Here is a 23,933-nt window from a genome sequence, read left to right as displayed (position 1 = left end):
CACCATGGATGGAAAACAAATTTATGATAGAAAAATTTTGTTAAGAGTGAAGAAGAGACATAGTGATTAAAAAATTGAAATGATGAGGTCCATTTTTTATGCTTCAGCCTTCATTCTGAATATATCATTCAGCATCGGTAAGATTTTCTTACAGCAGGGATTTTCCTTGTTTTGAGCCTTCATCAATTGGACTGACGTCTGTGAAGTAGTTTTTAGTATTAAATATTTGAAACGTTCGAGAAAAAACCAAAATGGTTGAAATGATAAGTTTTCAAATACTTTAGGTGAAATAAACTGCAGCAGGGTTGAAAAATTTTCACTAAATCGTTTTTTCGAGGCTAAAAGAAAAAGATGAAACTTTTTTACAGTTAAGACGCATGTTTTCATTACTTAAAACACAAAAATCTAATTATTTGCTGAGTAATTTCAAACTATGCAGCAAAATTGAAACTGCAAATAAAATATTTGAATAAGGCTGCTCCATTATACAGATACATTTTAGAACAAAATACGGTTTTTGTGAATCTAAGAGTTTTGGCTACCTAATTGCATCTCTTAAAACCAACAAACCAATTCTTCAAAAAACTTTTTGATGATTTTTTATTCCGCCATAGAGAGAAATTTTATAAATAGAACACCCAATTAAGCTCATGTTTCAAGCAGCTGGAGTCTGTTGCTGGCAAACGATATTGAAATTTAACCAATTATTTTGCTAAAATTTAATCAAACTTCATAATCATTTTAACCGTTTCCTCAAAGTTTTGGAAATCTTGATTTAAAGAATCTTAATGAGCCTATGTGTTAAGAAGGGTTGATAAAACGATGGCTGTTAAATACTCAATTGACTGTATTCTAGCTCGCATAAATAAGAGAGTGAACTAGAGGTCAACACATAACAGCTAGACAGTTCTAAGTTGATTGACAGGCAGGTACCAAAATCACAGTTAATTATAGTATGAGAAATCTCAGAGATAAGTAATTAAAGAATAGCAACTAAGATGATTGACAACTGAACATATTGTAGCCCCTGACATTTCCGTATGGATGTAAAATTTAAATACATAGTAATTTAAATTTAATATAATAATTAAACCTTCAACCTGCCGCCTCAACTAAAACGATACAACAAACTTGAGTTTTAGGCTTATGGCCATCCCTCTCCCTGGGTAATGAGTTTTTGAATGAGTTTTTCAGTAAGGTTCATTTTCCTTCTCCCCCTGGATGTTTTCCTTTTTGTTCCGCCCCCTGGATATTTTCAATCATGACTCCTCCCATTTTATCTACTGGCTTTCTCCTTCTAGTACTCCTTCTGGTTCCCGAGCTTTCACTTTGACTGCCAGATTCGACGTCTTCTTCTTGGCTACTATTCACAAGGCACTCTCTCGCAACTAACGCCGGTCATTCCTGGCTCCCCTTTCCTTGTTTTTCTTGACCCCTTTTTCCTCGCTTCGCTCTCGTCACTCTTGATTTTGCTTTTGCTCCCGTTCCACGTTCTGCTACTGTGTAATGCCGCTTGGGCCTTGTCCCGCCGCAATCGCTTCGTGTCTCGCTAACACTTCTATCGGTAATCTTGCAGGGATAATATTTAATGGCTGGTAATCTTCACTATCCGAACTGTCAGACTGGAAGGTGGCTACTGATACGTTTTGCATAGCCTCTGGTCTCTTTGATTTCGGACTATCGACTGCCCTTTTCTTTGCGCTCGATAACATCTCCTTGAGCGTAGCCGACTTCCGTTTCTTGGGAAGGTTGGGTTTTGGTTTTCCTGCCACTGCACTTTTCCTAAGAACAGATCCGTTTTTTTAGCTTGATAGTATGTTCGGATTCAGAGATTACATTGGATTTTAATAATTTATACCGATATAGGGTCTTGCTGGTGGTACGCCGATATAGGTCGCGTGTGCCTCCACTCCCCTGGATGTTAGGGCCAGTGTCTCTACTCCCTTGGATTTTCGGGGCAACTCCCGATACCTCCCCTGGACATGTGTCCATTTGCTGGTCGCTATCAAGCATGATAGGGGCCCTTCTTAACGCTGGAGCGTATGTCAAATCGGACCTTTCCTCCCAATTCGCGTGCTGAGGGAATGCAATTTTACTCATCTCAGGATCATTTTCGTCTAAACACAAACATTTTTGTTTTAAGACGTTCTTCCAATTCAAATTTTTCAAACTTGGTTTTTTCGTAAGATTTCGTAAAACGGTGTTGGCCTCCCGGCCGTGGTGAGCTTCAAAAGCTGTTAATTTAGTAGTTGCATTTTTGGAAAATTGTAGGGCGCCTAGCGCTTTATCGACCATAGATTCTAGAGACTTATGCTTTTTTCAGTCGCATATGTTAGGACAAAATTCTTCAAACTTCCTATTGTCCGTTCAACGGACCCCGTGCCTCGATGATCATTCACTGGGGAGTACATTAGCTCGATGCCCTCGTTGTCACAGAAGCTTTTAAATTTATCAGATGTAAAACATGATCCCTGATCAACGTGGATTTTCCGAGGTACTCCATGATGAGTTATGTATTTATCGAGAAATTTTAAGACTTTATCTGACGTGTTAGTGGTAGTAACCATTGCTGATGGCCACCTTGAGAAACGGTCCGTAGCAACCAAGACATATTTCTTGCTCTCAATTAAGTAATTTATTGGCCCCCAGAAATCCAACTATATACATTCATTGGGTTCCCTTAGTTCAGGGAACTTCCCCATGTCTCCCTTGGGTAATAACGATTTTAGGTTCTTACCCAGTTCCATGCATTGCTGACAGTACGTGGCCTTTGCTGCCAAACTGCGGTACATGTAGGGATACCAGACGTCACGCGCTGCTTCATACATGTTTCGTTTACCGTGATGGTAATAATGTATCCGCGACTCAAATTGGGACTTGTAATGGCAAAAGAATGACCAGCCGTCCATCCAACCACACACAGTCGTCCCGTAATGACAAATCGTTTGCGTATTGGGCCCAAAACTTCCCAATCTTCAGGAGTTCTTCTTTCAAGTTAATCTTCTTCTCCAATGCTTCTTTTACTCGTACTAAGTTCACATCCGCCGGTATGTTTGAGGCAACAAATTCTAAATTAAATAGTTCTGGTAACGCTTGGAATTTCTTGATAACCTTGCAATCACGGGGAATGATAGACATAATTTGCTGATTTGGATTAACGGTAGGAAAAAGCTCGCCTGGGAATTTTGAAGGTATAGAAAGTACTGTATTAATTTTTGAATTCCGTGTATTTTTAGTAATTGCAACAATTTCAGGGTTAATGACAGTTATTTCATCGCTACTCAATAGGTTTTGATCTAATCTAAGCGGAGAGTTGATCTGAGAGTGTAGTATATTCGGAGAGTTAGTTTGGGAATCAATTTCAACATTTTCAACATTTTTAATTTCAAATACTGGGAAAGAACAATTAGAATCGCTATCCATTTTGTGTGAAATATTTTGTGTAGGGCAATTTAACCGTCTTCCGAGGGAACAATATATAGAGCACACTGAATGTCCCTTGGATTTCTTTGATTTACGCGTTATGCAAATTGATCGTTTCCTATTGGTCGGTGTCTTCACGCATGACCTTCCGCCCTCAACCGTCGCTGTTTGTAGGCATGTAATCCGTTCTCGCTTCTGATTGGATGAAAACCGTCTAGACTGTTTAGAACCAGTATCTTTAATATCCTGATAATTTCGTTCACCAAGGGGTTTTAAATAATTTGTGAAACCAAGGGATTTTCTAATTGAAGCGATTTTTTGCCACGTTGAACAAATTATCATATTGACTTATCGGTTTAGGGGGTTCGCTAGGATGCCTTGACAAGTAATCTGCTAATCCGATCTTCTAGCCAAAGGAATCAGTCTGTCTAGCCAAAGTGTCAGTCTTGAAAAGAGAGTTTTGTTTTTCTTGTTATTCCCGTTAAGTAATGAAACTAGGGCCTTATGGTCCGTGATAACTGTAAAATGTAGTTTCTGAAATATTCGGCCCCCATACCACCGCCAGCATTTCAAGCTCGTTAGTGGAATATTTTTTCTCGGCTGCGTTTAAGAATCGTGATGCAAAAGAGATAGGGCGCCACCCTTCTGTACCCAATTGCTCTAAAACCGCTCCAAGGCCATTATGACTTGCATCGCAAACAACTCTAATGTCTTTATGAATATTAAAATGTTTTATTTCAACTATGTTTGCGACCCCCAATTTAATGTTTTGGAAAGCATTTTCACATTCCGCGGTCCAGTTAGGTTCGTTTTTCTTGCTGAGAAGTGGCCTTAATGGAGCTGACATCTCCGCTATCGCTGGTAAATATTTATGCAAGCTGTGGATTGAGCCCATAAACGATTTCAATTGAGTGACTGTTTTAGGAGCCTGTAATGCGTCTATCGGCGATGTTTTGCGTTTAAGCGGCGTAACCCCCGTTTCGGTTATACGATGACCGAGTCACTCGCATTTTCGTTTCGCAATCTCGCATTTTGCTAATTTCAGCGATATGTTTTCGCGATTTAGTTTCCTGAGGATCTTTTCAACCAAGGAGATATGTTCTACTTCCGTTCCCTTGGTTGTAACCAAAATATCATCAATAAATGCGTTCGCTTGTGGGAGTTCGTTCAAAATTGAGTCCATTACTCGTTGGAACTCTGCCGGCATGGACGTTAGCCCGTAAAACCCAGTTCGGAATCGGTATGTTCCTGTCGACCGTCCGCCCACCAAAGAAAAGTTAGAGTGCACGCTTGTTTCTTCACTAAGCGGTAGTTGCCCATACGCGTACGTTAGATCCATCGTAGTAAAGTACATCTCCCCTTGTTTTTTCTCGGAAATAAGTTGTCCTATTGTATCTACAAGTTCTTCTATATTTGGATTTTGGTATTTGTTTTTATGAGCTTGTTTATTAAGCTCTCGAGATTCCAATGCTAACTTTACGGACCAGTCTTTTTTTACGGTGAAGACGATCGGAGAAATGTAATATAGTTCCGAACACTCTTTCAACTTTTCTATATGTCCCTGGGTTAATAGCTTATCAATTTCCTTGTCCACCTTTTCTTGGAGCGTTACCGGCACTCTCCGTCCCTTCTGCTGCACTGGTACAAGATTTTTGAAAAACTCTGCTTGAACCTTGTAGTTCCTAATTTTTCCAACTCTAGTAAAAAGTTTTGGGAATAGCTTATTGAAGTATAATTGCCATTGATCCATCTGCTTATCCTCCGGTTCGTCGTGCCCCTCATTGCATGAATTGGCTTCCGTCCCCTGGATATTCATTACTTCCCCCCTTGGATCTGCTTGCATCAACTGGAGTCCGAGTTTCCCCATCAAATCACGTCCCAGAATGGATGGTCTGGTCCCCCTAATGACTCGGACTTCTGCTTTCGTCTTCCAGCCGTTTAATGCTAACTCGAGTTCCATTCTGCCCAACATCTTGATCCGACTGTTACTGTAATCCCGGAATTCGTCATCGTCAGTGTCATCTTGTTTTAAATTAATTCCCGCTCTTCCCACTGTTCTCCTCAATTCTTCTAGTGTTAAAATGGATATCGATGATCCACTGTCGATCCAAATGTTCATCGGGTGCCTATTAATGTATATTTTGAGTTTAGGTCCGGCAACTTTCAATACTGTTTCCTTCTTCCGTCTAATTGCCATAACCATGTAGCCGTCTGAACTTTCTGATGACCAGCTGTGGTGTTCTGGTTTAACGAAACCTACCGAATTTGCCGCAACTTGGGGCCCCACGTCATCCGAGGGGGTATCTTCTTCCTCGAATAGCTCATCCCCTTGGATTAATCCAACCGGTTGTCCCCCCCCCTGGATTGTCGTTTTCCCCGGCAAGTCCTCTCAAAATGCCCGATCTTTTGCAAAAATTGCATGTGACGGCTCTTGCTGGGCATCGTTGTCGGTGTTCTGGGGTGAAGTTCGGTTGATCGCAATTGTAACATCTTCGCTCTTGCATTCGTTCTTGTGTTCGACCTCCTCCACGATTTGGGTATTGGCCCCGTCCCCTTGGCATTCCTCGTCCCCTGGATCCACGAATATTGCTGATTGGTTCCGTTTTGATCTGCAGGGAACCCCCTGGCGATGGATACGCCGTTCCCGTGGAACCGGATGCGACGCCCTTGTAAGTCTTTGCATATTTGTCTCCTCTTTCATATGACATTGCGATTCTCAATGCTTCCTCCGGGGTTTTAGTTTCCCCACACAGCTCGTTCTGCGCGTCCCTGTTCCTCATGTTGAAAATAAATATGTCTCTCGCCATTTTCGGCTCCTGGGTGCCCAAATTGCATCTTGCCGCCATTCCACTAAGTTCTGCATAGAACGATTCTAAGCTTTCAGCCTCCTTTTGTTTCCGCGACAACATCTGGTACATCTCGTACGTTTCGTTTCGCTCTTTCTGAAAAAGAGCTACACATGTATCCAAAAAACGTGGGTATCGTATTGTTTCCATATCTAAATGTGGATGCTAATTATTCAAGGCTCTCTGTCCCTCGTGTCCCAGGCATAAGTACAGATTCGATATCAGTGTACGGTCACCTTCTGCCCGTGGTTTTCCACCAATGTCACCCAGGTCATTAATCTGTGCTTCAGTTAATGTCGATGCGAAGTAATATTCCGACGAGACTAGTCCATGTTTCGCCACCATTGCCCAATGAAATCTGTGTTCCCATAAGAGTTGTGGTTCCGCCTGATTCGGAGGCCAGAAAGCCACAATTCCAAGGGGGTTTTTCCCCCCTCCATCCACTGACTGCGCCATAACAAGGGTTGATAAAACGATGGCTGTTAAATACTCAATTGACTGTATTCTAGCTCGCATAAATAAGAGAGTGAACTAGAGGTCAACACATAACAGCTAGACAGTTCTAAGTTGATTGACAGGCAGGTACCAAACTCACAGTTAATTATACTATGAGAAATCTCAGAGATAAGTAAATAAAGAATAGCAAATAAGATGATTGACAACTGAACATATTGTAGCCCCTGACAGTGTAGATAAAGTTCATAAACTTTTTTCGAAAAGAAAACAGTTTAAATGCCATGCAACCTAGAGTAGAAATAATTTAACCTAGCAGGACACTATTGGGGCCAAAACATTTTCCTCAATTCACCTATTGTTTTTGAACAAAATTTTTGCCGCAGAAGCAAGCTCCAAACAAAAACGGAGTATTGGCGCCCAAACTTATGCCTTAAAATTACATTGACAAATTTAAAATACCCAAGCTAACTCAAGATCTTTGCTTTCAGACCTTTCACGTGGTCCACTATTAGAACACTATTGCAGCCGAAATTAGTCGGGTTGTGGTAGACTCAGGCGCGGATCGAGGATTTTCTCGAACGGGGCGGATTTTCAAATCAGAAATCATTCTAGATTGAATTGAGGCACGCAGTGGCTTGCGCAAAAACTTTTTTAGAGGGAAGGGCGGTTTTTCGAAAAAATTTTGAAAATTTTGTCGACCATTTTTTTTTAGGTCGACCAATTTGATTTTCCGAGCTTTCCTGAAATAGTACAAGATACAAGAACACTATTATGTGGAAACTTTTCTGCGTTTTGTGAAAAGTTTGCTGCAAAATTTTCTGCGTTTTCTGCCGAAAAACTTTCAGCGCGCTCCTCTTCAAAATTAGTTGTATTGGCGCCAAAGGCGCCTTTGGAAAAAAATTGAGGTTGTTCAGCGAAAACAATTTTTGCAAAAACTTTCGCTGATCGACCTATAATTTATTCTAAAGGCGCCTTCGGCGCCAATAAAACTAATATTGAAAGGGATCGCGCAAAAAATTTTTCGCAGAAAACGCAGCAAATTTTTCAGAAAACGCAGAAAACTTTTCACATAATAGTGTTTCTGGATCTTGTACTATTTCAGGAAAGCTCGGAAAATCAAATTGATCGACCTAAAAATTTGGCAACCAGATTTGAGGGGCGGTCGCCCTCGCCCCCTCACACTCGGCACGCTACTGGAGGCACGGTAAATGCAAGTTATGTTGGAGACGTTTTTGTTCCTTTGATTAGCCTAAGGAAAAAATTCAAAAAATCATGCAAAAAGCAGTTTTTTTTCTTATACATCAACAATAACAACAACAAATACAACAACAACGTGGTAGAATTTGGCTTAAATGCAGCAACATCGTCCTTTTTTTGTAAAGAATTGTTTCGGTGTCAAAATATAATATGAAATTTCTTAAGTTTTCTCATATTTTTATCAGACTTTATTCCTATTAATGGACAATGAAAATGACCCATGTTATTTTTAAAATTTTTAAACTTAAAAAATATGCACAAGCAAATATGTATTTTTTTTTGTTTTTCAGCCGAGTCGCAAAAGAACCAGAGCAGACGCTCCGGATCATACATGGAGGACACTTACCGCATCACACTCAAGACAGGAAGTTGCTCCAGTTGTGGAAGTGATGACACAATATGGCTGGAATTATATGGGGACTGGTCCATCAGCATGTTTTCCATTAGCATTGTCGCTTGATTAAAACTTTGTAGCTTAACATGATGGTAAAATTTTTGAGCTATCCATAAGCTCGTAGGAGGAGTTTCGAAATATTGAAAAAAAAAATTCCGTTCCGACACACCCATTGAAAGTTTAAAAAATTTTAATCATCCGTTCACTCAGTAACATAAGCACACTCGCTGTTCTGTATAAGTCCAAAAAATAAGATTTTACAAAATCAGAAATGAAAAATTACTTACTTGCCACTAACATAAACTTTTTGCTCAAAAAATGCAGAAAAGCTTTCGAAACTAAAAGTTGCGAAGTCAACCTAAATTTATCCTTTCGGATGGATCTAAGTTGATTTCAGAAGGGATTTTCACAATTTTTCAGAACGGAAAAACAATCAAAAACAGAATTAAAAAGAGGACCCCGATAATGGAAACAATGGTAAAATTTTTTTGCGACACAAAAGGAAAATTTTCAAGTGGACATCGGAACAGTTTTCAAACATCAGATTCAAAATCAGCTTGAGCGTGGTATTTTGAAATTCTGAAAACCAGAAAATTCTTCAAAAAATTATTTTCTTGAAAAAGTCAAAAAATAAGAAGATGAAGAAAAAGAATTTTTTTCGCACATATCAAACTACATAACATAAAAACCAGTAGCAAAGTAACAGTGAAATAAAACTCAGAGTATACAGCTCAAGAACTCATTGGGGTTACTGGGTGATTGAAATAAAACATTCAATTACTTCTCAAAGTCCAATTGATCAAAGTAAGCCTCCTTCTGACATTGAAACTAGAAGTTCACACAGTCTATTAACTATGAGGAGTTATTTCTCTAAATTGGTACAATCTAATTAGAACACAGAATTAATTATTGCTGCAAAACTTTTTTGGGTGTTGAAATTCTGAAAATTAGCCGGTTCAACTATAAAGCATGAATTTGTTGATTTTCGTTTACTGCAGCATCTAATTGTGTACCATCCACTAGAGCCGCCATGATACCAATAAAAATGATTGTGGGCTATATGGTCAAGAAACCTAACTGAGCAAATGGGGCAACATCCAGAGAACAAGTCCAAGGATGGTTTTCTAGTCGAACACACGCTAAAAAACCAAAAGTTTGAAAGAAATTGATATGCTTAACATGAAAAAATAATGATTATGCAGAATTTATTAGTTGCGGCCAGAAAATTGAAAAAAAAAATTTAATCATGTCTTCAATACTTAAGATAAACAAGTCTCATAATTCATGAGCAAAGTTCTGAACATCCGAGAAACAGAAATTATCAAAATTTGAGGGTAATAAGTTGTATACCGAAACAAAATGATTAACTGTAAAAATAAGTGATTCTCTTTGTTCTTGCTTTTCAGATTATGTACTTTATAATTTTTTAAGTTAGCTTGTCTTGTCCCATATTGAGAAAACTCAAATTGTTACAAATCATTCAAGAACTCTTCTTTCTGAAGTCCTGGCAATGATTTCGGAACAAAAAATGAACAACTCATCTATATAAATCTCAAGAACCATTGGTTTTTTGTAATTAAAAGTCCAGCCGATTGCGTAATTTTTTTCAAAAAAAATTGAACCTGAACTTTTTTTTTAATCAAAAGAAGAGAAAATAACACTTTATGGATTGAGCAACCATCAACGAGTAATACGCAATATTGCCAAACTGGTTTGATGTTTGAGCAGTACTAATCAAAGAGAACCGATTTAGGAAAAAAAATGACGCACGAAACAGAAGTGAGACGCAAAAGAAATTCTAGATAAACGCCATGTCATTTACATGACGAAGCATACTTCAATGTGTTAGTACTCAGAGAAAGATCAAAAAAGAAACTACTTTTATTTGATAAGTTCATATCAACAGTGTTATCCATACTGAGCGATAACTTAATCAACCATTTCACTATTGCGCAGCGATTCTGGAAAAAATTAAGAGAAAAGTTCAATCCAGTTACGTTAGTGCCATCCGCTTAAAGATAGACTTCACAGGTTTTTAGACCTTGGAAAAGCATTGGTGTATAATATGACTAAGAGAAGTTCCAAAATTGGGCCTTCAGGTGCACCACACTTCAAATTTATTCTTGAGGGTTCAAAAATTAATTATTATTCAAAGTTTTTGCATAAGTTACTTTTAAACCAGAGTTAATCTTTACCACCAACACCATCCATTTCCTAATTTCAAATTAAAATGTAAACGTCGCGAGTATTGAACCCTTTTTCAGGTAGATAAAAAATGGATTTTTTAATTACTTGGCATTCAACTAGAATTTTTTCAGTCATTTTTTCAATCACATCAAACGAAATGTGTTTTTTTTATGAAAGTAGATATGTTTAACATTTTTTTTGAGATACCGGTATACTTTATTGTGAATTGCTTCCTCAAAATTTTTATTCCAGTTGGAAAGGATAAATATGGGTCTGTTAACATCAAGCTTTGATCCCTTTTTAAGAATAGGTTAGACAACTTCTGTCAATTAATTTGAAAAAGATGCTGTTTCATTGGAAAATTTAATTAGTTCAATCAAAATGGATGCAATTTAAGAAGGGCAAGCTTTAGAATAGGTTGGATTGCTTCTGTAAATTATTTGCGAAAAATGCCGATTCAATAGAAATATCAATTATTTTAATGAAAATGGGTACAATTTTCGAAGCGCAAGCCCACAAAATCATTTCCATCTACGCCAGAGGAGATTTCAAACACAACCACTTCAAAAAATGAGCGAGCCTATTTCCGAATTGGTAACAGGCTACTTAAACTTTCAAAAATTGGGGTCTCGAATACCTTTGACTTATTTTTGACGCTGGAACTTTCTTAGTTATTGTCATCCGGCATGGATAGATAAAACTCCATACAAAACTTATTATACTTTTATATACCATTTATGTTTTGATATTATATAACATTAATGTGTACTGGTCGATTGACCTTGGTACAAGGACGAGAACGGCGTCTGAAGAGAACTACGGTTCAGAGAATAATTAACTCTTACGAAAACAAGATGTTTTAACTTATTTCTCTCACAAGCTTGATATTATCTATCCATACGGATTCAATAACCAACAGTTCATACCTCGAGGAGTTGACGGTATGACATGGCGCAGTCAGCAGGATTTTCGAAGAATCCACTCAACATAAGTCCTTTTTGGGAACGAACATCGGCTGAACCTCCACTAGAGTGGACAAAATGACCGGCCGTATTGGAAATGGCAGTATTCGCTAAAGACGGCATCGAAATTCGAAACCTATTACCCTATTACGAGCCCGCCGAACACTCGTTGAGCCAGCTGAGCCAGTATACGAGGTTGAAATCACTGGTGGAACAGATGCTCAAATGGAAAACCAAGACGTGCGCAACCAAGAAAAAAGAGTGGGCTGGGAGAACCACGTGATAAAAGCGCGAGAAAGAGGGGTTCTGTGTAATTCATTCAGATGGGATGAAGCGGACGCAAAACTACGCAGCTACCTCTTCTTGTGTCTCAGCGCCGAAGTACAACGTCAAATACAGCAAAATCGACCGAATATGCAATTACATACGGTGTCTACACAACAATTCATGACTGTTTTGGAAGATATATTCGTCACGACACGGATAATAGCTTTTGAGAGGTATAATTTTATTTGTCGAAAACAAAAGAAAACGGAGAGTTTAGAACAATTTCACGCTGACCTAGTGGAACTAGCTTAACGGTCTGATTGCGGCGACCGAGAAAGTGAGTGGGTAAGGGACATGTTTACCGCTCTCATGAACAAGGGACATGTTTACCGCTCTCAAAAAATTGCAGAGGAATTGTGAGCCCAAACACGTACGCCACAGGAGGCTTATGAATACGCGATCCGACGCGAAAAAAAATCGAACACAGTCGCACAATGAAAATGAATCCGATCGGAGGGCAAACAGTTACGACCCCAAAACAAGAACCAATACACTATGACAATACACGTGGCAGACAAAATCAACAGTATAACCAAAACAATCAACGAGGCCGGGGAAGTTTTCGCGGCCGACCATATCCACGTAGATCACAAAACGCAAGGGGTCAACAACATCAACAACAACGAAACACAAATTACAAACAATGTTTCAAATGTGGCAATCAATATGGTCCAAATCATTTACAATCTTGTCCGGCCAAAGACAAAATTTGTTCAAAATGCGCAAAACGCGGACATTTTGCAAAAGTTTGTTGTTGTTCCACAAACGTCAATTATCTAGGCAATACAAATGAGGAACAACAAGAAGAAACAGAAAATGAGAGCACAAGGACGGATACCGACCCGTTGGCATACGCTGAGTTCATCACAAACAATGATTGGGAGAATTACCAAATAGACGGTTTCTCAGTAATGGCAATTTCGGAATCATTTGAGATTGAGGACACAAAAACAAGATCAGAAGACAATTTGAATAGACACATTGTCAAATTGAGAACGAATACAACAGAATTATTCGCAATTGCTGACTCAGGTAGCCCAATGTCCTTTCTAAACGAAAAAACCGCCCAACGTTTACGACAAAACAAAATATCGGCAAAACTCAAAGATATTCCCCCGGAGGATACAACCAGAAATTTAGCGTGTTATAACGGTGAATATATTCAACCTAAAGGAAGATTAATAGTAACGATTGAGTCTGGGGGGTGGAAAGTTCAAACAGTTCCGTTCATTATAGTGGACAACCAAAAAGCCAATATATTAGGGCGGAATCTACTACCACGCATCGGCATCAGACTAATCCAGGACAAACCAACTCAAAAGGTACTCACAGTACAACGGAGCGACGAATCAAACCATCAATATAAACAATGGGTCAAGGATAACTTTCAGCAACTATGCGTACGAATCGGAAAGTCCAAACAATGCGTAACGAAAAAACAATTCGACAAAGATTTTGAACCGCTACAAAAAAAGGGCATACGCATAACCATACATTTAGAAGAAAGAACTGAAGCTGAACTAAACAAGTTGATTGATCAAAAACATATTATCAAACTCGATAAGTCCTCAGACAAAAAGTTATCAGTCCAATAGTAATCACGGTCAAAAAGGACCAAACGGTTAAACTAGCACTGGATTCGAAGAAGATTAACAAATATATACACAAAAACATATATCAGATGCCAAACATAGATCTCATGTTAGATAATATCGCACAAGTAGTGAAATCAGACAAATCGATTCAAACACTATTCACAACACTCGATTTGAGATACGCTTATTCACAAATCCCGTTGGATAAAACAGCACGAGAACATATTAACTTCAGTCTAATTGGAGGAAATGCTACCGGAACATACCAATTCCAAACAGGATTTTACGGCCTTACGGATATGCCGGCAGAGTTCCAAAAAGCAGTGGATCTAACACTCACAAATTGCAACAATACTTATGCACATCTTGATGATATTCTAATCGTAACAAAAGGAACGCTCGAGACTCGTCGTCAAAAACTCCACACGGGGCTAACAAAATTCGGCGAGGAAAACCTTGGACAAGTGTAAGTTCGCATGCAAACAACTTGAGTGGTTGGGCTGCACCATAAACAGTGAGGGAACTAAACCACTCATAAAGAAAATCGAGGCAATTGAAAATAATCGCCTCCCAAAACGTTTTAGTAACTTAAAAGTTTCATGGGGTCAATACCTCATCTTACAAGATGTAAACCAAATTTAGCACAAAAAGCGGCAGCACTGCGGCCATTACTAAAAAACGCTGAAAAGAACAGACCTATTAATTGGTTACCGGAACACAACTCAGCCTTTAAAAACATTTTACAACTCGTTGCAAAAATCACACAAAACAAGCATTTTGATCAACATTTAGAAATTCGCATCGTCTGTGATGCATCTAATACAGGTTTAGGAGACGCATTAGACCGACATTCAACTGAAGGTTGGGTGGCTATAGCATATGCGGCACGTTTTTTAAATTCCCTTGAGGAAAAATATTCAGTCAATGAATTAGAATTATTAGGAGTCGTTTGGGCAATTGAGCACTTCAAATATTTTTTGTACGGCAAACATTTTACTGTCATCACTATCATCAAGCTTTATTTAGCGCTTTAAACGCCAGCGAACGATCAAAGACAAGTCAAAGCCGTCTAACCCGCTGGATCGATAGATTATTAGCATTCTAATTTGATATCAAACATCTCGCAGGGATTAAAATGGGCTTAATAGACTATATGTCACGAATTCCGGTTGGCTTACCCTTACCCCCCAGCGAGTATGACGAGGAATTTGTAGTTGCGGCAATTATTACATTCATAAACAACTTAGAAATGATTGACAATGTCATCCTAAATCAATTGGCCAACCAAAACAAAGCACCATGTGACCTGATCAAAAAACGCACGGAAATTAAAGGGCTATTAGATAATAGAACAAACGCTCAATTAACATTTAAACATTCCAAAAATTCCATCTACGGTCAATTGCTACCCAAAAAGAGAATTCAGTCCAACTCAAACTTTGTTCAAAATCAGTCAACGTTTCATTCTGCTTAAAATCAGTCAACACTCTCGCATTCAAAAATTCTGCAATTCAACGAGCGATCGATCAACACAATAAAAATTCACACAATGAGGAGAAAAGATACGAAAATCTTCACAGGCCGCATCTTCCCGAGTGATCTAAAAACCACAAAACCAGGCACTCCTACAGCTTCGGTGGATTGGAAGAACACATCAGACAGAGGAGAAAGCCTCTCCGACCCGAGGTGGCACAAGCGACCACCAACCAAGGACAAGCAGATGAAGAAAACTAAATTATCACCGCAATACCAACCAACCGCACAAGTGACCGACGCAAGAGATTTGATCACAGGATCGAAATTTACAAAATTTCCAAAGATAACCTTTGGAGACACCACAATCCCAACATCCACCGTAACAAAAAGATGCAGTTCACAAACAACTATGCCACTAATAGCTCGATCAAACATAGCCACACAAACAATGATACAAACCGAGATGGAAAAAGAGAAATCGTCTACATCGACCCAAACAAGTAGCAACATCGAAAACGATCAGCCGATGGAACAAGAGACATACGTCAGCCGCGTGGATCCCAATGTATGTCTACAAGAGGAGACATCACATAACGTGGAACGCCCGACAATGACAACTTCGTTACAACTAGAGTCAGCCACACAGTAATAATGGACACCATGGTGCCACTGTTGAAAAAGCCACTGAAACCGAGGAGGACACGACTTTATTTCGTCGTAAACTACAAAAAGTACTGGGAATTCCATTCATCGCTGCAGCCACCAAGAAAGACAAAAACTTGCACCCACTGATAAACTTTGTGAAAAAGCGGGACTGGGAAGCCAACAAAGGTTCATACGGACAGTACTGGTTTAATATCCGAAATCGCCTTCATGTCCGAGAGGACTGCCTCCTCGTCGACGAAAGGATCGTAATTCCTTCGCAGCTCCGACAGACAGTCCTGGATGTTTTTCACCTCACACACCCGGGATTGGCAGCCATGTTGGATTTGAGTCAACCTTTCTGGTTCCCGCACATTCATCGCTCAATTGTGCAGATGGCACAAAACTGTAAACAATGCATGGAGCAAGGTAAAAATTTAAAACCCATCCTAGGCAAAAAAATTTTCATTCCAAAAGGAACCGGTGGTCAAACCTAATGAGGAAGTTCAATTAGACTTTGCGGGGCCTCTACCGGACGAACTAATTAGAGACGCATACATTTTGGTGGCAATAGATAACTGTCAAAGTTCCTGTAAGCGAAAGTTGTTTCAAACACAACAGCAGATATTGCAATTAAATTCATGCAACGATATATTTCTAACAACGGAGTACCGCGTAGATTGAGGTGCGACCAAGTTCAAACAATATTTCAAATTTTTTGTAGGTCAAACAATATAAAACTTCTTTTTGCACCCGTAGATGATCATAGAGCTATAGTGGTTGTTGAACGGATGATCCACTGATCCGAACAATTAAGCATAGATTAGCGGTAATGAGAATAGATCAAACAAATACATCATATAAGTTAGCTTCGGGTATTGCAGAAATAATAAAAACGTTGAGAGTCACACCACACGGTGTCACTAAAATTTCTCCTTTTGAAGCACATTTGGGTAGAAAACCAAACACTCCATTATCGAACATAGCCACAAATAGCTCACCTAATAACTTAAACTTGGAGAGCGCAAAACATGCATGTTTAGATCGAAAGAACCTTGTAAAGCCGCCGTTGCCAGCAGAAGTCATGCATGACCTCGAACGATGGTCAGAGGACGAAGTACAGACTCGAAAGAAAGAGACACCACAAACAGTTCCACATGAACCAATGCCGAGGACGCTCGAAAACAAACATTCACCGCCACAGCCAGAAACAGGTTCATATACAGAATCTATTGAACTAGCTAAGTACAAACTTGATTTAAGATATAAGAGAATACAACGAACAGTCGATAAAAATATCAAAAAACGCATAGAACAAGAGGCACGAAAAACCATTCGGCTAGCAACCAAAGTAAAAAACCTAAAGACAATTGAACACAAATACAAAATCATAGACGGAAAAATTCTCACATACACACACACCGCATACTGCTTGGGTACAATCTTTTGGCAAACAACTAAGACTACTAAGGAATAGTGGTACGGCCTTTTCCCCAACCCTGTAATATACGGACCTTGCAGACCTTCTCGTTTGAGCAATTATGTTGCTTACAAATCCGCACGAAGAACAGGACCATGCTTACGTTTTTTAGACATTAACGATCCACAAGCTTCACAACACCCCATGTTCAAGGAGGACACCAGAACGGGGCTCACAGTCAAGTTATCAAATCAAGAGAAAGCACAAAGTCAGGGCACAAGCAAAGCCAGTCCCACGAGAACAAAAGCATTGGGAAAACGGACTGGAGGAAAGCCAACGAGAAAATTACAAACTCCAAGAGGGATGAGTCTCCAAACGGAGATGGAAAAGTCAATTAATTTAAAAAAAGAAGACGACCGGTCGTTCAAATCGGAGGAATATACTTCACCCTCACCTAAGCGACAAAATCAAAAAATAACACCGCCTGCAATCGAAACAAGGAAGTCGACAAGAGCCAGACAGGCGACATTAGCGACAGTGCTAGGAAACCCTATCCCAATTAACGCGATACAAACCACAAGCACAGCAGGGACGAAACATATTGAAATCGATTCACCACCCGAGAAATCGAAACAAGATACGCCAAGTCTGAAATCTTTAATTCAGTAAATGGGATTTTCTTAAAAAACTCCGAAATACAAAGCCTGCATACAGCCAATTAGCCCAAAACACAAAACAAGCATTACAAATGATGTAATTGACCTAACTTCACCAGCGGAAGCCGTTGACGAAAAGATGGACAAAATTTACATATTTTGCGAAAATTCGAAAAATATAGAAGATCCACAACAAGACGAACAACTAAACAATGAAGAAGAACACGGAGCAGTAGATGAAAACACTGACAACAACACCGGAGAACAAAGAGGGGAGAATTGGATAACCAGCTAAACAGTCCTACGGGGACTTAAAAACTCAAATAAAACCTTACCATTTTTCCCGAGGAGGGGGAATAACATCCGGCATGGATAGATAAAACTCCATACAAAACTTATTATGTATTTATATACCTTTTATGTTTTGATATTATATAACATTATTGTGTACTGGTCGATTGACCTTGGTACAAGGACGAGAACGGCGAGAGAACTACGGTTCAGAGAATAATTAACTCTTACGGAAACAAGTTGCCTTAACTTATTTCTCTCACAAGCTTGATATTATCTATCCATACGGATTCAATAACCAACAGTTCATACCTCGAGGAGTTGACGGTATAACAGTTATGTTCAGGCCAATTGACTTAAAGAAGAGCGACTGAACTCATTGGCCATTTCAACATCGACCGGGGAGGTTATTATTTCACCAGATGGTTTTTTTTGAAGAGGGCAAAATATTTTGAGATTTATTCATGCCTTTTATTTCAATTAGTAGACAGTATACCTGCCTTGAGTCAATGCAGCCAAAACAGCTTTTTTGTTATAAAACAATTTATTATCTTTTAACTTCAATTCCAGTTTTCAACCTGGCATTTGGAGTATCTTGAGCTAATTTATTTTTACACCAAGCTGCGGGAAGTCAGTTTTGCAATCAGGTTTTAATTATTTGTCAGCCAAAGATCTCTAAGTTTTTGCACAATTGAAAATTTCTAGATGTTAGAGAATTTCAATTCAAGCGATGAATTGAACAGAGCGATATTGAGTTTCTCGAAAATTCAATTTGATCTCAGAAAGAAGCATCATAAAAAAATTCAGAAAATGAATCCTTGGAGGTCTCAGTATATATTTTTGAAACAATCGGAAAGTGATCAGATAAACCCTCGTGTTTTCAATTGACAAGTTTTTGAGTTATCTTCTTTTAGTAGTCTAAAAAGATTCACTGTTTGTTTTGATGCTAGTCGCTTCTTTTATCATTTGAAAGAACCCGTGATTTTCTATAAGGTCAATTTGGATTGTAATTTTTTGTTGATTGACATTTTCAAAACTACGCTTGATCATAGTTTTTGCATTTCTTTCTGACATTGATTTGGCTGGGTTCAATGCACGACATGGTCTTTTTGCATATTTAAAGAAAAGAGTTTGACCTCTGTTTCTGAGAGGAAAAACAGTTTCATTCAATCGTTCATTTAGTTCAGCGATTTGAATTTCGGTTGATGATATACTTTGGGTATGAGTATTGTTCATAGTAACGTCTTTGAAAATATTTAATATTTAGATTTATCATAACAATTAAAAAAGAAATAAAAATTGAAAAGTCATATTTGTTTGAAATAACCACACCAAGCACAAAAAAAAAATACTTTTTTTTTCGAAAGTTGGAAAAAAAATCAGTGAATTAGCTCGAATCCGCTTGCATCTAGAGATGAATCAGTTGGCAACAAGAAAAGTGAAAAAGTGAAGCTAAGTCGACAAAAAAACGAAGCGAAAAGAGAGTCGGGAAAAACAAACGATTTTCAAAGAAAACAAAATTTAATTCGAACAATTTTGAAACGAAACTCTCAAATCCGAAAAATTAATTGGACACCTTCTTCCGAACTTTGTCATTTGAAACACTTGCTGAGTATCTTGTATGAACGATGCAACCATATAAGCTATGTATCATGAGCAGCAGTTCAAAGCAATGGCACGTGTTAACTACCATAATATTCTTATATACTTATTTTTATTAGAGGCACTTAGCACAGTGGTAAGGCGTTCACTTTGAAATCGTCACATCGTGTATTCGATCCCATGCCATGGCAATGATAGTGTTTAAGGACAAGCTCTCAGTTGACCTCCAGCTTCAGGTCTACCACAACCTGACCAAATTTGGCTGCAATAGTGGTACTACGTAAAAAGTTCTAGACACAAAAAAATGGCCCTGAGTCGCAAAAAACAGCTTCGCTCAGCTAAATAACACTGTCTGGAATGTGGGGAGATAATACAAATGGACTATCCTCGACAGACATCAAGACAACAATCAACCAAAGGTTTTGGTTTTGTATCATTTCATTCGTATAACAGATAAGCAAAAGCTACTTAATCTGTCTTTTTAGCGAAGAAAAAAAACTTTTGCATAAATTGGCGAATAAATAGCCAAAAAAAACAAGGATAGCCGGTTGCTGTGCAAATAGCACAGAATGTTCTGACCACCTTCCTATAAAAACTACAAAAAAAGTTCTTATCTTCAAATAAGCGCTGTTTCTTCTGCAAACTGTGTTTATACAAAAGTAAAAACGGATTGAAAATTAGTGAGTTAGGAATTAAACGTCAAAGTTATCCTTGAATAAAAAAAAAACGGGAAAATGAAAAAAAAAATGTTAAGAAATTTTTTTTCTCAATTTTTTGTACTGAAAAATTTGAATTTGTATGAATTTTTTTATGACCAAGAAGCCGCCTAATGAAGCTTCTCGAACTGATTTTAATTTCTGTAAAACAAAATCTTATTAGCCTGGATGGCCAAAATTTATATATAACGAACGTTACTCGATTGCTATACTCGCAAGAAATCAGACTTAAATTGGACTGAATTTTAAACCAGTTTTTCTTAACACTGGGAAACATTTTAGGAATTTTTTATTATCGTTCGAATCACGACTGAAGGTACTTTAATATGATTTTTTCACTCAGCCTACTCCGATAGTTACTTGTGGCACCTTATTTTCATTTTGAGCGGAAAACAAAAAGAAAAAAAAAGAGAAAAAACTAAAACACGCCCGAATTCACACGGGTGTCAAAAAACTAAAACACAGGAAATCATTAAAGAGTCCTAAATTGAATCTTGTATCTGGCATATGGCATTTAAATATAAAATATCGTAAAGCAGCTAATGAAGAACAAACTTAGACGCTGGTGGGCGAAGGAGCGGGAGTCGAATGCTTTCGTCTCTGAAGTTTCGACTGTATAACCCCAAAAAAATGGATTTCCAAAATGGAGGGTGAGTTATTTTCATTTTAAAATGCAGTTGTGACAAACTTGTCACTTCGACGAACTTCCAATTTTCTCAAACCTCTCTTTTCAAATTCTGTTGAGGCCAAGCAACTACCTTGCCAGGTAATATAATTTATTTAATTCGACAAAAGAAGGCAGTATTTTTTTCGGGAGGGGAAAGGTTCGCAGGCCTTCAATTATTTTCTCTTTGGGAATTGAATTTAGTATTTTTAACTAGCTAGTTAAGTTGTTTTCACCTAAACTTCTGCAAAACTATCACTTCATGTCTCCCACGTTTTGCTTCAAGTTAAATGAGAGAAGAAAAAACTTGAAATTGTTTGACGCGACAAGGTTATTCTAAGAGTTTTCATTGCAGATCATATTTGCACGTGCATGATCATATTTACTGCAGATTTCTGTTAATTGGAGACTTGAATAGCTTTAACCTAAAAAACAAGTATGACAAAACTAAGGATCTGAAAAGCATAACTCTTTTTTCTAATGGTCTCATATGTCGCACTCTGAAAATGACTTAATTGCAACAACCATTTGGTTTATACATTTCTTCAACTCAGCTGAAAAAGTTAGATTTTGTCCACGAACACTCCAAGGTACTTGGAATGATTCTGTGTGGAAATGGTTTCTTCGCTATAATTTTTTTTCTCAATTTTTCTCTTCTCAAAAGACGGGAAGTTCTGTTTTAACAACAAAAAGGGTAAATTTGTTTTCATTCAAAATCTTGCGAACTTTTTCTAGCGTTTCTAGCACTGATACTTTTAAATCGGTTTTTGAGCTTCCTGTAAAACAGATACTTGTATAATTAGCAAATTGCACTAAAATCATGTTGCTGTTAATTTGGTTTTCAAAATCTTTTTTAGAAAGAATAATAACAAATGGTTCCAAAACAGTACCTTGTTGTACGCCATCATCAATTGTTTTCCAGTTAGCAGAATAATTTTGAAGCTTTACACATTGCTGACGCGGTCTCTAATAAAATCCATCGTTAAAATTGATGCGTTATTGAAAAAACCATAAATTCCAATGTTTTCTGGGAAATTTTTTTGAGGAATGGAATGGAAAGCTTTAGCAAGATCTAGAAAAAGTGCCCTTGTTATTTTTGAATCGGTCCATGTTTTGACAGAACCTTTGGGTATAAATGATAACTACATCAGTCGCAGGTTTGATTTTCTGAATTACGAACTTGTAAACGTTTTGTAACGAGTTTTTTTTTGAAATTTTGTTTTATATTTTGATTCAAAAGCAAACGTTCAAAAGCTTATAAAGTTCATTTAAAAGCCTTTAATTCGATGACATCTGAACTTTATTTTTTTTGAAGACAGGTATTAAGTTTGATATTTTGAGGAAAGGAGAAAACTGGTTTTGAATTATACTTCCATTCATTGCGAATTGGAGGTGTATTCCAATGAAAAATTGGAGTCAAAAACTTTGTATTCCCATTGGCCTTGGAAGTATTCTAAACGGTTGTTTATCCATTTCTTCGCAAATTATTTTTGTGATAGAACGAAAGTCAAACACTTCAGTTGTAATTTTTTCTTTTTCTTTTCAGGTTATATAATCATTATTTTAAAAAATATGTTTTTAAAAGGCATTTTGTAAATTGATTTGCTATTTCACTAGCAACATATGTTTTTTGCCATATTCCTAATCCAGTCCACTAATAGTTACTGATTCTTGATAATTTATTCTCCTTCACTTTTGATTCATAAAATCTGGTTGTTTTTACTGTTGGAAAGCTGCTGAAATGTTTCAATGTGATAATTTTGTGAAGCAATTGCCAAATTTCGGCTCACCCAAATGTTCTCTTTTTTGTATTGTCTTTGCGCTGCTTCACAACCAGTGTTTTTCCATATATTGAAACACCTATGCTCAGTGTTTCTCAAAATCATTAAGGCTTTATCTATCCATGTTTTTTTGTTGTTGGTTTTGTGTTTCCGATTTAAAGTTCTTGTGCAATATGGAGCACGCGCAATCATAATTTTTTCTACAATAATCCCAAGCAAAAGTCGCAACTATTACTGATCCGGACGATTTTTCATACACTTCTAACCAATCATAAAGAGCAGGATCTACGTTGACTTTCTCCCTATTAAATTTTTGAAAACATCTTACATCCGTTTGAATGAGTCAATTTTTGCTTGGAAAAAAATCGCGTTTCAAATGAAAGCATGTAATGGTCTGTTTTGAAAGGCAGTCCGTGCAAATTAACATAATTTAATTGTTTGTGTAAAGCTAAGCAATGGTCGATACATTTTTATCCGTTACACGTGATAGTTTTGAGTCGTTTGGTACAGTTATAACTATACCACGAATTGTAGCATAGCCGTAAAGATTTGATGACTCACCGTGTTTTAAAAAAAATCAATCTCGTAGTCCCCAAACATAAAACTTACATTTGAGAGTTGAGGATATTAGGAGCGCTTATGGCATATTCCCACAATCGCAACAACACAATCGAGTTGTTTTTTGGAATTTCATTGCATTACGAGGATGGCGGATGGGAGGAGGGCGATTTTTCAAAAATTGTTTCGTCGATTTTTTTTGAGGTGGATCAAACTGATTTGCTCCACTTCCCCCGCTCAGCCCCTAAATCTGCGAGCAATTACTTGTATTATAATTCATAAGAAATTACTTCAGAAGTATCCGGAGCTCACAAGCAATTACTTGTAACGTAAAGCAATGAGCGAACTTGGCAATTTGTCGCGAAAGTCCATTTGTAAGTGAATTTCACAATCTTCACCGGTTTCCACCCACCTATGCAGATTCCAGTGAGAAAATGCAGTATCCGGTTACAAAATAGGGATTCCACGTCGGTAAACTCCCTTGCACACATGAAAAACTCTTTGTGTATATGCTCCCCAAACTAATCTGGGTTCCACAAATTTTGTCTGAAAAATCAAGCCTGTTGCGGATTCCACGACAGAACCGTCTTCGGTTTCGTGGTATCCATGATACGATTCCCGCAATACACAGTAGGATTCATCCACTGCATAGAATTTAGCTTTTGATTTTTTTCAGAACC

The 23,933-nt window shown here is 37.9% G+C and overlaps 1 protein-coding gene across 1 annotated transcript; it reads right to left on the bottom strand.

Annotated features, from left to right (window-relative positions):
* Positions 1-4,423: 4,423 nt before the first annotated feature.
* On the bottom strand, positions 4,424-6,341 carry LOC134852021 (uncharacterized). The gene is made up of 2 exons (XM_063868299.1): positions 5,850-6,341; positions 4,424-5,782 (listed from the first exon to the last, which is right to left on the bottom strand). Exons 1-2 carry the CDS (start codon positions 6,339-6,341, stop codon positions 4,424-4,426), a joined length of 1,851 nt encoding a protein of 616 aa, XP_063724369.1.
* Between the last annotated feature and the right edge of the window lie 17,592 nt (positions 6,342-23,933).

The sequence above is a fragment of the Symsagittifera roscoffensis genome, chromosome 7, assembly GCF_963678635.1.
Source record: "Symsagittifera roscoffensis chromosome 7, txSymRosc1.1, whole genome shotgun sequence".
Classification (NCBI taxonomy): Eukaryota; Metazoa; Xenacoelomorpha; order Acoela; family Convolutidae; genus Symsagittifera; species Symsagittifera roscoffensis.
The sequence above is the reverse complement of the archived record's forward strand: the minus strand, read 5'-3'. Positions and strand labels throughout refer to the sequence as shown.

Excerpts from the sequence above, each read along its gene's own strand:
- LOC134852021 (XM_063868299.1), bottom strand. The coding sequence starts at position 6,341 with ATGTACCAGATGTTGTCGCGGAAACAAAAGGAGGCTGAAAGCTTAGAA. Across the intron at positions 5,783-5,849 it reads AACGATGCCCAGCAAGAGCC|GGGGGGGGACAACCGGTTGG; the intron begins GTCACATGCAAT and ends ACGACAATCCAG.